General features: G+C 33.3%; 1 protein-coding gene and 1 pseudogene across 1 annotated transcript; both read right to left on the bottom strand.

Annotated features, from left to right (window-relative positions):
* Positions 1-5,148: 5,148 nt before the first annotated feature.
* LOC107927379 (uncharacterized) lies at positions 5,149-5,844 on the bottom strand. The gene has a single exon (XM_016858432.1). It carries the CDS (start codon positions 5,842-5,844, stop codon positions 5,149-5,151), a length of 696 nt encoding a protein of 231 aa, XP_016713921.1.
* Positions 5,845-15,343: 9,499 nt separating this feature from the next.
* LOC107927432 (uncharacterized) lies at positions 15,344-17,788 on the bottom strand (annotated as a pseudogene).
* Between the last annotated feature and the right edge of the window lie 763 nt (positions 17,789-18,551).

Genomic DNA, 18,551 nt, shown 5'->3' with positions numbered 1-18,551 from the left:
CTGAGCAAACAAGAGAATTCGAGCAAGAGAAAGGAAGAAAAGCTAAGAAAAATGAAGAGAGAAAATGATGAACAAACTGAACTTCATTCATAAATTGCATAATGGCACAATGCCAATACATAAACTAGGTACTAAGCTTGTCAAAAACAGTAAGTAATTACCTAAACATCACCTACCTCCACTAATGACATGGAAACTTGAAATTTTGGCTTGTAAACTTATACAAAGTTGTGTTTACAGCTCATACATAAGCTAATTACATCAGTCAACAACCTAACTTAGTTAGAAATGAACTAAGATTACATTTCATTGACTAGGAATTACAAAATAAACAAAATAAGCTTGCATCAGCAGCTCCTGCATGACTTGGTCTTCATGGCCTGCATGCTGTCGAGTTTGCTGCATGCTGAACCAACTTCATCACTCCTCCTTGGTTTGCATGGAGCAAACACCTAGCTTCTTTCTTAGACATTCGAACCTTGTGACACTAAGGGCTTTGGTTAAAATGTCTGCAAGTTGATCCTCTGAATTACAGTGGATCAGCTTTACTTCCTGAGCTTGCTCCATTTCTCGAACAACATGCAACTTGATGCTGAAATGTTTTGTTCTTCCATGGAACACTGGATTTTTAGCAATTGCTACTGCAGATTGGTTGTCACAGAATATCTCAGTAGCTTCCTCTTGATGCACATTCAAGTCAGCCAATATTTTCCTTAGCCATATGGCTTGGTTGACAGCACTTGCTGTTGCCACATACTCTGCTTCAGCAGTAGATTGAGCCACTAGACTTTGCTTCTTCGAGCTCCAGCAAAACATGGCTGAACCAAGGTTAAAAGCATACCCTGAGGTGCTTTTCATGTCATCTATCGAGCCAGCCCAGTCACTATCAGTGTAGCCAACCAGCTTCAGATTTCCTTCTTTGCTGTACTTCAAACCATAGTTTAAAGTGCCTTTGACATATCTCAGCACTCTCTTTGCAGCTTGGAAATACTTCTCATTGCAACAATGCAAGAACCTTGAGAGCAAACCTACAGCATACATGATGTCTGGTCTAGTGGCAGTCAAGTATAGCAAGCAACCAACTAGACTCCTGTAGGTTGTTTCACATACTTTCTCAAAATCACCTTGGCTCGATAGTTTTTCTCCAACAGCAACAGGTGTTTTAGTTGCCTTGCTGTTTTGCATGGAGAACTTGGTCAGAATCTTTGTGGCAAAGCTTCTCTGGCTTAGAAATATCTCATTCTGTACTTGAGACACCTCCATTCTAAGAAAATAGGACATCTCCCCAAGATCAGACATTTCAAACACTTCCTGCATCTTGGTCTTGAAATCAACCAGCACTACTCGATCTCCTCCTGTCACCAGAAGATCATCAACATACAGGGACACAATGAGTTGTATTTGTGTCCCTTGTTTCTTGACATACAGTGTTGGCTCACTCTTGCTTCGATCGAATCCCAGATCAGTCAAGTAGCCATCGAATCTGATATACCAAGCCCTTGGAGCCTGTTTTAATCCATATAGAGCCTTCTTCAGTTTGTAGACCATATGCTCTCTGCCAGCTATTTCAAACCCTTGTGGTTGTTCAACATAGATGTCTTCATCTAAGAAACCATTCAGAAAGGCTGATTTCACATCAAGTTGATGGACCTTCCATTCGAGCTGTGTTGCTAAGGCGATCAGCAGTCTGATGGTGTCGAGCCTGGCCACTGGTGCAAAGGTCTCCAGGTAGTCCAAGCCATACCTCTGACTGAACCCCTTTACAACTAGCCTTGCTTTCAGCTTGTTCAAGGTACCATCAGCATTCTGCTTGGCTTTGTACACCCATTTCACCCCAATCACCTTCCCTTTGACTGGCCTTTCAACCAATTCCCAGGTCTGGTTCTTCTCAATCATGCTGATCTCCTCAGCCATTGCCTGCTTCCACCCTTGCTGAGCTTCAGCCTCTTCAAAGTTGCTTGGTTCAGCTAAGGCTACATGAGCCCTTTCATAAATCTCAGCCAATGACCTTGTTCCTCTGACTGGTTCATCATCAATATCCATTTCAGGGACATTTTGGTCTGGCTCAGCTTGGTCTGCTGCAAGTTCTTCAGAAACTTCTTCAGGTTCATGTCTTTCCCATTTCCAACATGACCTCTCATCAAATACCACATCCCTGCTTACTGACACTTTGTTTGTTGAAGGATCTAAAATCCTATAGCCCTTCTTAACAGTGCTATACCCCACCAAAACACCAGGTCGAGCCCTTTCAGACAATTTGTCCCTTTTAACAGCAGGTACATGTGCATAACAGATGCATCCAAAGACCTTCAGATGAGCCAGTGATGGCTTGAAGCTAAACCAGGCCTCGAATGGGGTCTTTTGATCCAAAGCCTTGGTTGGAAGTCTATTTTGAATGTATGTTGCAGTGTTAACTGCTTCTGCCCATAGTGCTTTAGGCAGATTCTTCTGAATCATCAAGCACCTGGCCATATCCATCAAACTCCTATTCTTCCTTTCACTTACCCCATTCTGCTGAGGTGTATATGTGTTGGTAAGTTGATGTTTGATGCCTGCCTTATCACAGAAGGCTTGGAACTGAGCTGAGGTGTACTCAGTCCCATTATCAGACCTTATGGTCTTCACCTTGCAGCCTGTTTCAGTCTTAGCAGCAGTTTTGAACTTCCAAAACACAGTGGCCACCTCTGATTTCTGTTTTAAGAAGTAAATCCAGCAATATCTCGAGAAATCATCAATGAACAGTATGAAATACCTGTTTCCACTTAATGACTCAGTCTTCATAGGGCCACACACATCAGTATGCACCAGTTGGAGTTTTTCAAAGGCTCTCCAGGCTTGATTCGAGGGAAATGAAAGTCTGGCCTGCTTTCCTAGCTGACATACTTCACATATATCATCATGGTCCACTGAGTTGATGAAGTTTTCAGCCAGGTCTTCTCTGATCATTCGGGCCATCGATATGAAATTGGCATGTCCTAGTCTTTGATGCCACAACTTGGATTCATCTGAAGTGGCTGTGTAGGCAATGTCTGACTTCTTTGTCTAGTCAACCACAAAGCTCTTATCAGCCATGGGGACTGCCATCAGTTTGGATCCACTTGGATCACTGATTTGGCACTGGTGGTCTTTAAACACAACTGTATAGCCTTTTTCCAGCAACTGAGCTATGCTGAGCAGGTTTCTGTCAATTTCAGGCACCAACAGCACATTTGAAATCACTTTGGTACCTGTAGGGGTGCATATCAGCACATCACCCTTGCCTTCAGCTTGAATAAAATGACCATTTCCTATCTTGACTTTAGTTCTGCAGCTTCTATCTAAACACAACTGTAAAGCCTTTTTCCAGCAACTGAGCTATGCTGAGCAGGTTTCTGTCAATTTCAGGCACCAACAGCACATTTGAAATCACTTTGGTACCTGTAGGGGTGCATATCAGCACATCACCCTTGCCTTCAGCTTGAATAAAATGACCATTTCCTATCTTGACTTTAGTTCTGCAGCTTCTGTCTAAAGACTTGAAGATTGCAGCATCAGGTGTCATGTGATTGGTGCATCCACTGTCTAGGAGCCAACCAGATGAGGACCTTTCCTGAGCAGCTGAGCATGACACAGCAAAGACTTGCTCCTCTTGGTCACTGTCCTCCTTAGCTACTCGAGCCTCAGCTTTCATCTGTTGAGACTGATAGTGCCTTGATTTGGCCTTGCTCTTACAGACTCTCTCAATATGACCCTTTTTCTTACAATGCTGACACACAACCTCTGGATTAAACCAGCATTTTTCTTCTGAATGACCAGCCTTTCTGCAGTGCTTGCAAGTCTGACTTTCTCTCCTTGCAGCATCATTCTTTGGCTTGTCTCTCCAGGCCTTCTTGCCTTTATAGGCAGTATTTGTTCTTGCCTGAAAGGCACCTTCTTGGTGCTCCTCCAGTCTGCTTGCTCTCCTCTGCTCTTGAGCATATAGAGCATTGATCAACTCTATCAGGGAGATAGTGGATAGGTCCCTTGAGTCCTCGAGAGATGAGATTTTTGCCTCATACCTCTCAGGCAGAGTTACTATGACCTTCTCCACTATCCTAGCTTCATTGAACTGCTCTCCGAGGAGCCTGATGCTATTAACCACAGCCATAATCCTGTCAGAATATTGCTTGACAGTTTCTTCTTCCTTCATCTTCAAATTCTCGAAATCTCTCCTCAAGTTTAACAACTGTTGCTGCCTTGTCCTCTCTGTCCCTTGAAACTCTTCCTGCAACTTGTCCCAGGCCTGTTTTGGTGATTCACAGGCCATAATCCTTGTGAAAATCACATCAGACACTGAGTTTTAGATGCAAGACATAGCCTTGTGCCTCTTGGTCCTTTCATCAGCATGCTGCCTGATCTGAGCCACTGTTGGATTAGCTCTAAGTGGCTCTGGTTCAACATCAGAGTTGACCACCTCCCACAGATCGAAAGCCTGCAGGTAGGTCTTCATTTTGACCACCCATATGTGATAGCCTTCTCCATTGAAGACTTGAGGTGCAGCTGGTGAAAAGCTTGATGAAGCCATGGATTTGTGTAACAGATCCCTTAAGAAATAGGCTCTAGATACCAATTGTTGGTGTTGTAACTGAAACTAACAGATTCAGTACAGACTTGTCGAGCAAGTCTCGAGACTTGCTGAGCAAACAAGAGAATTCGAGCAAGAGAAAGGAAGAAAAGCTAAGAAAAATGAAGAGAGAAAATGATGAACAAACTGAACTTCATTCATAAATTGCATAATGGCACAATGCCAATACATAAACTAGGTACTAAGCTTGTCAAAAATAGTAAGTAATTACCTAAACATCACCTACCTCCACTAATGACATGGAAACTTGAAATTTTGGCTTGTAAACTTATACAAAGTTGTGTTTACAGCTCATACATAAGCTAATTACATCAGTCAACAACCTAACTTAGTTAGAAATGAACTAAGATTACATTTCATTGACTAGGAATTACAAAATAAACAAAATAAGCTTGCATCAGCAGCTCCTGCATGACTTGGTCTTCATGGCCTGCATGCTGTCGAGTTTGCTGCATGCTGAACCAACTTCATCAATTGTCAACTCTGACGGGGCGAAACACGGTGTCCATGTTCTTGCTACTACTGTCGTTAGAATCCGCCCAGATCTAATTTGGACTACGCCTCCAGAACTTGTCAGTGCAGACAGGTTTGATGCGGACGTAACCATCATCAGTAAGAAAAACCTCCAATTCCACAGTTGAATCACCAATGTCATCACTTGAGAATTGCATATATGGGAGGTCCCATTCAACACGACGAAGACACAGATAATTATTATTATATCCTTTGAAGGCCATGAACCTAGGTAGAATCAATAACGAGTTCCAATCGATAAATTTGAAGATATCAAAGCCATTTTGATCATGCGTCTTGTAGAATGAATACATGCCGCGAGTATATTTTTCACTATCCCATCGCCAACAACATAAATAGCAGCCTGATTGGACATGCATGATTCGGACCGTATTCATGGCATGGTCTACAGAGGTAACTTTGAACAATGTGCATGACTCCTTGGATTGATCGTCCTCCTTCTTGTCGGCGGTTGCTGTAACCCAATAGCCCCCAGAGATAGAAAGAATTTGCTTTCGTTCCCAATATTTGTTGTTTTGACAACTTCTTATATGCACAAAGTCATTTGAGCCAGAAAACTCAACTTCGAACTTCGCATATGGGCTCGCAACTTGAGGTTCCATGAACCTGAGATACCCATCATTGTCTCCACCTTCATGAATATAGCCCAAGTAATCAATCTTATCGATGGGTTGGAGGACGACAAAGCCGGGCAATGCCAACCTCATTTTTGCTATCATTTCGGAATAAGGCATCTCTATCAAGCTAGTAATTTGCTCTTTGGATGTGTTTCAATGTTGTGGTTGCTTACCACAACCCACTTGGCTAGCTATTTATATCCATTGCCCAGTCGGCTGTAACCTGGGTTTAGGGGAAACCTGATATAGTGTTAAGTTAAAATGAACAACATTATTTTATCTAAATTATTTTTAAAAAAATGGAAATAGAAAATATTTTCAAACTAGATGGAGCCTAATATAGTGGTATTGCGTTATTTTAATATTTTAAATATTTTAAAAATTAAAATTTTATATATTTTAGAATCATCTTAATATAATTTATTCCTATATTTTTTAATTTATTAAACACATTCTTATTTTACTCTATTTACTATCTTTGAAGTTCACAATATATATAGATATATAGATATATAGATGAGCCTAACTTTAGTTGTACTAAGTTGGTGTCACCCTCAACCTTGTTACCAACTCAATTAGAGAAATTACGAAAATATCTTTCTATAATTAAAATAAATTATATTATTTGACGAATATTTTAGTATTTTATTTTAACAAAGACCAATAAATATATATATGGTGAGATTTGAACCCGCGATAATTAAATCAATAAACTTTTAAATTTACTACTCAATCAAAATTTCATTTTGATATATTTTATATATTTTTATTTTAATATGCACAATTTATTACCTCTATCAGTTGTATGTATACTTCTATACTATTTATTAAGTGTTTTACTAAGTTAGTGTCACTCTCGGTCACCAACTCAGTTAGGGAAATTATAAAAATACGCTTTTGTAATTAAAATAAATTATATTATTTGAAGGTATTTTAGTCTTTTTATTTTAAAACAAATCAATAAAAAAATACATACAGTGAAATTTGAATCCACGCGAATTAAATTAATACACCCTTAAATTTACCATTTAACCAAAGTTTCATTTTGATGTACTATATACATTTTTATTTTAATATGTGCAATTTATTATCTCCATCAATTGTATATAATAATGTTGTTAATTGAGTTTGTGTCACAGGTCAACTTGACACTAACTCACAATTGATGACAACGCAATGGTAAATAATTGTAGTGATTTAGTTTTGTTAATCTAATGTATTTATGGTATTACTTTCATGTGTTATTATGATTAATTAATTTTCAAACCATATATTTCGTTATTTATTATATATTATATTGAAAATATGAAACTACCCTTTAAGTGCCAAGAAAGTGCGCTTCCCTAACACTGGAGCTATTGGGTGGCAATTTTCATATTTGAGTATTGACAATTTACTGAACCATTTGAATGGGATGTGTTGATTGTTTAGAGAATATTTAGTCCAATGATGAAGGTTAGATCGAATTAAATCACCCAAGACAATTCTTTGCAACATAGATATTTGGGTTGGATTGAAACTCTATATGATTAGATTCCAAGATTCCACTTTGTTTTATTCTCTATTATTATATTGTAAACAGTATTGTTGTTTTAATGAGATTGTTATAGATCTTGTATGTTAGAAAGTCTCGAACGAAAATCTATTTAAGGGAGAGACTTGTATAGATTTTTGTATTGAGAGTTTTTAACACTCATCTTGTTCAATTTAAGCAACTTTTCTTAGAGTGCAAATTGCTAGTAAAACCGATTGTATTGTGATTTTACTTGATAAGTTCATAGGGATAAATTTAGTGGTGAAAATATTGTTTTTTAAGGTTTGAAAGTGAGGAGAATCATGACGGGGTGTGTGATAGGTTAGGATCACTTGATGTATCTGTTAAAGAGAGTAAATATTTCTCATTGAACTAAGCTTAACAAACGTAGAGAAACCGAAGTGTATAAACAATTCTTGTGTATTCTTTATATTTTCAATTCCAAATTTAATCTCTCACTAATCTTAAACTCCCTTGATTAATTTTCCAAACAGTTATGTTGAAAACTGTGTTACAATATTTATCTTGATGGAAAACTCCAACAAAGGCAAACCATATCCTTTTTTAAGATCTAATCTAAAAATTGTGTGCTTTTTTTTTTAAGTTTAATCTAAACTACAATCAACCACTCAATTAATTCACATTAAGGTTAAAAGATAGACTATAATAATAATTTCTACAGCTAATGCTGGACTCATCTATATATCTATAATCTCCAACTTTAGTTGTAGAAATTATGATTAGCCTAACCTAATAACTTTAATGTGATTTTAATTTTGGGTGGTTGGTTGTAATTTAGATTGAACTTAAAAAAATTAATTAGGACAGGTGTCTACAACAAGAAGCCGCCTATGGCATTCCTTTTATATTTAGTTAGTGGCGAATCTAGAAATTCTTTTAAAAATCAAAATTAAATTATAAAATTTTAAGATGTCGAAATATAATTTTATTATTTATTAATTTATGATTTCATTATTTTTAAATGGATTAAATAGATTTTTTTTTATTTTTAGAAGGACAAAAGCATAATTTTATCAGTATGATTTCATTATTTTGAGAGTGACTAAATATATATATATATTAGAGGCTTCAAAGCATAATTTAAAATTTAATTATCTTTAAGGAACTAAAACTACAATTTTATATATTTTTTGAAGGGAGGAAGGATCTGTCTCCTTATATTCACCTCTGTATGTAGTTACTAGAATTTATTACCTGACTATGCTCAAGGTCCAAAAAATCAATTATAAATAAAAATAATTTTAATTATATTAAATAAATATTTTTAAAAATTAATATTTATATTTTATGTAAATATTTTTAAATACTTTCTAGTAATTATGATAAAATCACACCAAATATGAAAACATGATATGGGAAAATTAAAACACAATACAAAAATAATAGTAAAAGTACAAAACAAATATATGATTCATTCAACCTCAATTGAATGTATGGACTAATTTATTTAAATATACCATCTAAAAAATACAACTTAAGAAAATAATTTATATACAAATATTAATGAAGAAAATAATTTGAGAAAATGTTTAAAATTAAATTCAAAATATAAATATATAAAAATAATAATGAACTAAAAAAATATGACTCAATGTAAAATGTAGTAATATAATAAACAATAAAATACTAATGGAAATAAAAAATATAATCATTTCACAATAAATTTTTTAATTAATTTGATATAATAGTTTTTAAAAAATATGTAATTTTTAATATAAATAAATTTGGTTGGGAATGTTGGAAATTTTGCGATGTTACTCTGCAATTAAAATTTAGATGATCCCTCCAATTAAGGCGGGACTAGAGGGCTGGTATAGGGGTCTCAACTCTCTTAAAATAATTTTTTTATTTAAGTCTTTTTATAATTTATAAAATTTTAAATTGATAATGGTAAAATTACATTTTGACTTTCTGAAAATGATAAAAATTTAATGCAATTTTTTAAAAGTTATAAAGATATAAACTATTAAAATAGTGAAATTACATTTTTACTATCGTAAAAATATACAATTTAATTTTGATTCCTCTAAAAAAAATGTCGGACTTCACCGCTACTCTAACCTTGAATATAAGTGTTTTAAGTCGGAATCATATCTCCTTTGCAGTGGAGCAGTCATAATAATCATTTTGGAATGTTAGACGCATATCAATTGGACGATTGAAATTAGCACAAACCCCATGAATATTCACTTGTGCTTTCGCTACAACCATTTATCACTCAAGAGTATTTAGTTCATAAAGTCGATTTTTTTGAGAAAAAACAATTACTTCATTCACTCCTTTGGAATGTCTTGTTTGAATCGAATTATTACTAATTAACAACCATGATCAAAATCAACTTTCTAGCTTCAAGAGGAGCTTTGTTCATTACGGAACTTCCATTAACGACATTCATCATCTTTCTTTCCATTTGGAGGAGTCCTTCGTAAAAATGTTAGAAGAGTAACCTCAAACCCGGCCTAGAGATTATAGCCGAATCTAGCGATGTCACATGGAATGAAATTTTAAAAACAAATGTTTCAAGTTGAAGTTGTTTCCGTTTATTAGCTTTTATTTATCTCTCGTTAATTTCAAAACTTGTTTCATCACTAGCTTGATTTGTTTAAAAACATGTCTCGTAGCGAAAGCTTGCAAATCGTGATATTTGATGAAAACCGTTCACGTTTAGCAAAACGTTGATTTAAATAAAACCGAGTTCTGCAGTTTAAAAACCCATAGATCAATTTAAAACCCAACAAAAAGTCAAACAGTCAAAATAAGGAATTTAAACCATAAATGAAAATAAAATCGTTTAATAGTCAAGTGGTCTTCGTAAAGTCCTCCACCGCACCGATCTGTCTAGGTCTGAGAATTACCTATGCACATTAAACAGAGAGAGGTGAGTTTATGTAAACTCAGTGTATAATCCCACAGAAAACAAATAACAGTAAACACAGTGTACAGTCAAAAACAATCTTGGGCCTAAGCCCCTTTCAATATCAGTAACGGTTTGGCCTTAGCCCAACTCAGTATCAGTATCAGTATGCACAAGGGCCTTAGCCCATCACAGTATCAGCAATAGATATACAACATTCAGTAACAAAATCCTACCCAACCAGCCTTTACAGACTATCTCCGTCCAAGCCTACACTCCATGTGGGGATTAAATCAACCCACCCATCCCAACACTCCAAGTAGTACCAAATACGGCACAAAGCAATAGATTACAGCTGAGCTGCCAGTATATTAGGCTTTAGAGCCTTTCAGTACACTTCCTCCAAATAAAATCAACTCAACCCCATGCAATGCAACATACAATACATGACATGTTATCTCATGATATCAGTACATATAATCAGTAAATGTATACATGCATACTATCATCATACTCAATATAAAAACATCAATCAGTCAGTTCACACAATTAGGGGTCTAAATAATACTTACTGATCCTACAGTAGGTTCACAGTCAACTTGGGCTACCCGTGTAACCTTAGCTATCAATTCAGTGAAAATGGGCTCACACATAATTTAATATAAGCCCGCTGAATAAGAATAAGGCTTAAGTCAAAAAAATACCAAAATTTGCCAAAGATAAAGCTTGAACTTGGGACCTCTCACATACACCCAAAACATTTAACTACTAAAGCAAATACACATTTGTGTCAAATTTATCCAAAAACGGAAATATGAATTTTTGGGCATTACACAATACTTGTGAGTAGACCTGTCCATGATCATCCGACTCAAAGACTCGTTTGAAAAATTGATTTAGACTAAAAAATATGACCTGTTTAAAAAATAGATCGAGCCTTGGGTAAGGATTTTTTAGTTCGAACTCGACTTGAATGTATTGATACTGTCTTAAGATTCGATGTTTTGAAAATTAAAGAAAATTTGTTTGAGTATCGATACCCTCCCCGAGGTATTGATACCTCATAGCAAGTATCAATACATTTCCTATTGTATCGATACTATATTTTTAATACAAATTGAGTTTAACATCAATAATCTGAGTAGAATTTTGACAAAATTTTAGGCTCATTTTTTGAGTCAAATTGGACCTATCAAATAGACCCAAATTTTTATTAGAATTTGACTCAACCCATTAACACTTCTACTTATAAAGAGTATCCTAATCTTTTTGTTTAATGCTGCAAATGTCTTTCCTAATACAAATAGCACGTGAAGCAAAAAAGAAAAAGAAAAGATTTAAAAATAATTTTACAATATCACTGCTTAATTTGATCTTCAGATCCTCCTTAAAGTCTCTTAGGTCAAATAATCCACATGGAATTCCTTCCGATGCTTATGTGAATCTTCATTCTCTAAGCCACTAAAAGGACATAAATAAATTAGAGTTTTTATGGATGATTATTTATTTTTAGTACTGATGTATTTAAATTTTTTATCTTATATTATAATATTTAATCTTATCATTACTATTATTTTAATTCAAAAGTTACTTTCCCCAATGTAAAGCAATTGTTGATTCAGATCTAATATGCCTAACCCTCTTATAGTTATTTCTCAAGCATTGATTCTAAGTTGGGGATGAAGATCTCTGGTTGGATTGCGATTTAGCTTCCTTCCATAGTCTTCGAGTAGTCTTATCAAACTCAAATTCATACTAGAGCTCACTTGCACAAGAAGATAAAAGGCATTAAATAAATAAAATTATAGATATCAATTCTCGATAATGACACCAAAATTTAATGGATGTCAATTCCTATAAAAGTAAAATCCTACTGAAAAATATAAAATTGTGTAGTTAGGAGTGAGTAAGGTCATATTTGTAGAGATGGAATGAAACTAAAATTAAAATATTCAAAGCAAAATTCACAAATAAAATAAAAAGAAAATTAATATGATTAGAATCTAATCAAAGGTGAAAACTCAATTTTGATTTTTAAATTTGATCGTTAATGTAAAGATAAATTATAATACGCTGACAAATCAATTTTAATTACTGATAAAGTACCTAACAATTAATCTCTCATTATCTTCTCGATAATGAAGGTGAAGCTTGTTAGTTATTTTCTTAATTGACATACAACTCTATAATTAAGCACCTAGAACTTAATCTATCAATAATATTAAAAACTAGAGAAATGTAATTGTAACCCATAAACACAAAGAGGTAAGGTTTATTTAAATTAGATATACTTAGCTTTTACACAATCATGTTATTCGTCACATGTATTATAATTATTAAACAAATACAAATTTAGTAATTCTATTTTTTTTTTGCTTCATTCAAACTAATTTGTTGTAAATACAACAAGAACAACATTCAAAGGAACAACTTACAAATGCCACACTGAAACATTTCCTATAATTGAAAAACAAATACTCGACATCAAAGCTAATACTCACCACCAAGCTTTAAACATATCGCCACTATTAATATTTGCTACCGCCAACGTAGAAGCCATTTCATTACCTTTCTGATCTGCCATCAAGAATACTATTCTACCCACCAGCTCAATTTTCCTCTCAATATCTGAAAATGCCGTTTGTAAAGACCACGGTCTCATATCCTTGTTCAGACACCAATTGTACACCATTTTTGAACCAGTTTCTACAATAAGATAGCTGTTAATCTTCGATCCCATGGATAAGAACAAATCCAATGCTACAAACACCGTCCCTGCCTTTGCTGAATCTGCATCATTAGTTGAAATAGGACCCGAAAATAAAGCTCTTGCAACACCCTTCATATCTCTTAGAACTCCTGCACCTTCCTCATTTGCTATCCCGCATACATTGAACTTCGTACAGCCTTGCGGAAGAGGGCGCCATATCAATGACGAGGATTTGGTTTTAATTGTATCAAACCTACACTTGTTCGAACAAATCCACCAAAAGCTCTCCTGCTCTATTAACTCATCATAATGTAATTATCAAATAATTCTGATTGAGATGAAAATTATATTCAACAAATCTAAATATTTGTAACTAAAATAGAATATATATATATATACCAAAAAAACAAATAGAATAAAAGTCAATTAAATTTCAAGAATTAAAACCTCAAATTTACTTTGATTAAAAGTAACAGTCTAGCAACACATGTTGAGAGAAGCACAAAATAAAAATAAAATCACTCGTGATTCAGGGTAGGAATAGAACTAACTACAACCACTCAAACTTTTCATATAGATTCTTTTTGACGCAATACCTAAAACTACTTATAACTCTTCTCTAATTCATAAATAAGAGGATAATGCGCTTCAATGCACTTAAACTTACGTCTTTCTACATTGACAACAATACATATATCAGTCGAATTAAAACTCAATTTACTACAACCACACAAACTTCAAAATCACTTTAAACTTAGCAAATGGTTAGGCTAATAATAATTGCTACAATCATAACCCCTAACTATTACATTTATCAATAGATTAGGCTAGGCTCCGATATATCAATAGTAGGAATACACGACCGCGATGCACTGATCAATATTAAAATAATTTGTATAAATTTATTTTTATATTTAATTTAATGTTTTAGTATTATATTTATATTTTTGGTATTTAAATTAAGAATATGTTGATTAAAGTTTATTATTAGTGCTAATACCTTTTCATAAGATAAAATACATTACTATTCCTAATATCTATTATAATTTAAATGTACAAAATAAAATTAATAATATTACAGTAAAATATATAAACACTAAAATTTATCACCCATATTAATGATATACTCATAATTATTATTTCAGTATATATTTTATCATTCTAAATTGAAATATATGAATCTATTTTCCCCCAAAAAAAATTATGTAGTTGTTATGATACTTATTGTATTATGCTCATATATATATATATTAATTTTGTGGGCTATATTTATTATATCTATTTTTACTCACAAATATATAAAACATAGATATAATGAGGCAAAATAAAAAAAATTAGGAGGTCGGAATTAAATTGTATATTTTTACTATCGTAAAAATATAATTTCACTATTTAATGATTTATAACTTTATCATTTTTAAATAATTAAATTAATTTTTTATTATTTTAAAAAAACAAATTATAAATTTTCCATTACTAATTTAAAATTTTATAAATAATAAAGGGACCGGTGACTCCATCGCTGGATATAAGTATTCGATATTAAAAGAATTAAAATTATGATGTAAATTTTTCATAAAAACACTTTTGTAACACAAAAAATTAACTATTTTAGTATGACATGTTGGAATGTATATTTTCTGTCCATGGCACCTATCCAACTCCATCCTTTTCTCTTTTTTAAGCCATTATAAGATAATGGTTAAATTTCCACTTTAATCCTTTTACTGTGCTCATGTTTTGTATTTAGTCTTTTAATTTGGCATAATTTGATTCTATATTTTAAAAATGACATAGCTTAGTTCAAATAGTTTAAAATCCACTAAAATGATTATATGAATATTTCTTAAAAACACGCTGAAAATCTATTTCGACATGATAAATTAGAATGAATATTTTTAGAAAAAAATTTACCCTCAACATTTTAACAATAATAATTAAGGATGCCAACTATTTGAACTAAATAATGATATTCTACAAGTATAAAAACTAAATTATTTCAAATTAAAGTATAAATACCAAATCCTAAATTTAAACATACTACAACAACCATAACCGCAGTTTGACAAAAAAAAACAATTTATCCTAACGTAATGTTTTGTTATCTCATTTAATAAAAAAAGTTTCGGATATTTTTTAAAAGTATTTTTTTAATCCGTAAATAATAAATTATACATTCAATGACTATATATATAAAGAATGATCGTGTTAGATATATGTTGCTTTTGGTCATATTATGACATTAAATTTATTATTTAGTAAAGAAATTACATACAAGGTTGTGATATAAAAGAGTAAAAAAGAGATGAGAGATAAATCTACATAGAGTTTGAAGCATCCACAACAAATACATAACCAAATGCTAAACCTAATTTGAATGTGTAGCAAAAGAGAGAAAAATAATTTCAGAAAAAGTTGTATTTTCAAGTAAACTTATATAAAGAAAAAAAGAGAAGCATCCAACAACACTTTTATTATTATAAGTACAATCACACTCCCAAATTACAATAAATTCTAAAATTAACAATCAAACACCAATGCAAACCTCACAAGTTTCAGCTTCAGATTATTACATTATATTTATTTATAACTTAAAAAGTTAGAAAAACCAAATTACAATAACAACAACTAACACCACAAGTAACAATGCAAAGATCAAATCATGTTTTCCACTCTTTAGTTTACCTGCAAATGAAGTGGCAAGTTTCAAATATAATTACATCTGAATTGCTACATGAGCAACTTCCACCAACACTGTAGAGAAATGGGTGCTACACAATCCCAGTGGACAATATATTTGCACTCTAACTTTGAGCACTCAAGAACCACATCTTCACAGGGCTTACCGCATTTATCACAATCAGGATAGTAATACTTCTTCTTCACAACGGTGAGTGGGTGTGGATGATCTATTTCTTCATAGATGCTCCCAAGTTTGAGGAATAGATATTTTCCAAGAACACATCCAGTATGAGCAGAAGTATCGCATGTTGCACAATGATAAAACCAACGATTTGGATCTCGACTATTTTCACAGATATCACAATGATGCCTTTTTGAATAATTATCATCATGATCAGTGAGTGAAAGAAGATGCTCATCGCATTTGTGACGAGCTTTAATTGGAAGTGAGAAACATCGAAGATCTAGCACAAAATTGCAATCCTTACAAGAAAATGCCCCCCGCGTAGCCGTACCACAAGCATTGCATTTCCTATCAAGGCATTTGTAGTAAACGAGGGGTAGCTGATTGAAATCATGCCTGTAGTAAATGGGGGAGTGCTCATCTTCCAAATCATCCCATCTGTAGTAAAAGAGGGGGTGCTTATGTTTCAAACTTGTTCGAGCACCAGGAGTAAGAGCAATCACACATAGGAGACATATTTCTCTTACATCCACAACATTCATAAGCAAAGGCATTAGATATTTCCAGACATTGTTCACAACGAAAAGGTTTGTCAGAAATAAGGGCTAGAGGCTCTTGGCAATAATGATACCAAACATTCATCATCTTAGGTAACTCGGCACACGTTTTATGAAGAAAAAAAACACATTCTGAACAGTAGTAACATGGATCCGTGATTGGCAGCATACACCCGTTGCAACTATTTTCATATCGTCCATCAAAGGGACCTAACATTAGATTATGCATATGCTTGAAATGCTTTATTTTTGTAGCTTCTCCAGCATCTTTCCTCTCAATAACAATGATGGAACTTTCATTGGGCATCTCGTCTTCATTTTCTAGTGAAACTATTGAATATGAGCCTTTATCCTGTGTCACACACCGCACATGGAATGTAATATTGCAATGTGAACAAAAATAACTACCATGCTCTGGATAGACTTCATCATGACAAATGGTGCAGTCTTAACTTCTAAATTCATCCGGAAGGAAATATTTGTAAAAAAGGCGATGATCATGCCACTTGCTTTTGATGATACGTGGCAATGTAGTGCACCTTTTATGGACCATAATGCTGCATGTAGAACATGTATAGGCAACGTAAATTCCTTCAATACCACACGCATCACAAATGTACGGCACTCTTCTCAAAAGTCGAGTGAATGTGTGTTGATGGCTTTTGTCTTCAACAGCAAGATCAAGTGGTGGTGATAAACATTCTATGTGAAATACAAGCTCACAATATGTACAACCATAAGCAAATCCTCTTCGGATAGTTGCTTTGCATATCTTGCAACGAAGTCTCGCATTGTTAAATTGTAAAACAAGAGGATGTTGAGGATGGTACATAAAATTCAATTTGAGAGGAAGCTTAGCACATTTCTCATGTAAATTAAATCCACAATCAGGAGAAAAATGTGTATAATTTGCTAATGGTTCCCAACACCCAAAGCACATAGCAACATAATCACCATTTTCAGTGGAAGTCAAAGGATGTTGAAGGGCAACATGCTCAAGCTCTTTCAAATTATTCTCAGCACTATTAAATGTAAACAAAGCACATTTAATATGAAAGTTAAAATGGCAAGAGCAGTGATAAAAAAACTCATTAACCGCTTCATAGCAAAAATTACAGAGGTAGATTCCCAATGAATAAGGTGCCTTTTGCATAAGAAGAAGAGGATGATGAGGATGAAAAGGATGATTAAGCTCCAAAGGTGCCTCGGCACATACCTTGTGAAGATAAAACCCACAATCCTGGGCACAGCTAAAACATGGAGTTGACACCTTCTCTCCACACCAAGAGCAGTTAGCTACAATCGGCTGATCTTCATTCAAAAGAAGAAGCAAGGGATGTTGGTGACCATAATTCTGTGACTCCTCCATTTCTCCTTCCTCTTTGGTTTTTTCCGTCGACGTAGGAAGAAAAAAACAGAAGGTGAATGTTGGAAGTAAAGTAGAAATTTGAAAGAGAGAGACTCCAAAACTATCTTAGTATATTGCTTTTAATCTGTCTTTGCTTTCATACTTCATTTTAGTGGGTTTCTTTTATTTGTTTGTATTTCTTAACTCTTTTTTTTTTTAATTATTTTCTTAATAATAAAGTTAAAAAGTTTAGTAAACTAGAAGACAAACCATTATTGTAAAATTATGAGGGTATTTTAAATAATATTTCAAAATATTATATATTTTTTATTACATGGCTTTTGTTATTTGGCTTCCACTTTTTCTCTTTTTATAATTCAATCTTAATTTATAAAAGCCAAGAATGGGATGTAATGGAATTGGGTGGTTTCTACTTTAATTCTTAAATTTGACAACAATGGATAAAATTAAAAGAAGAATACCAAATTTTCACTTTATTCCTTGCTTTGCTTTGTGGATTACACAATGAATATTGATTTCCAATCTTTTTGGTATTGTTCTGCATCAAGAACTTACATGCACAAATATTATGAGTTTCACAAAAAGAAAAGTTATGTATGAAACAAATTTTAAAAAAATCATTTAATTCTTTTTATATATTATTGAAATTTTCATAAATATTTTATGAATTTTTAAATATATTTTAAAATTTTCTGGTAATTCCCATGATAATCAAAGTAAAGCGAATATTTGAAAAAGAAAGACTCTAAATCTATTTTCATATATTTCTTTTAGCGAGTTCCTTTAGACTACATTGATACTTTGCTTGAGTGGACGAGATTCTTATAAATGTTACTTCAATGAGGTTTGATACTTTGTTTGAAAGAGTTCATCTACCAAAGACTTT

Source organism: Gossypium hirsutum, chromosome A02 (assembly GCF_007990345.1).
Source record: "Gossypium hirsutum isolate 1008001.06 chromosome A02, Gossypium_hirsutum_v2.1, whole genome shotgun sequence".
NCBI lineage: Eukaryota > Viridiplantae > Streptophyta > Magnoliopsida > Malvales > Malvaceae > Gossypium > Gossypium hirsutum.
Note: the sequence above shows the minus strand (reverse complement) of the source record. Positions and strands in the feature narration are given on the sequence as shown.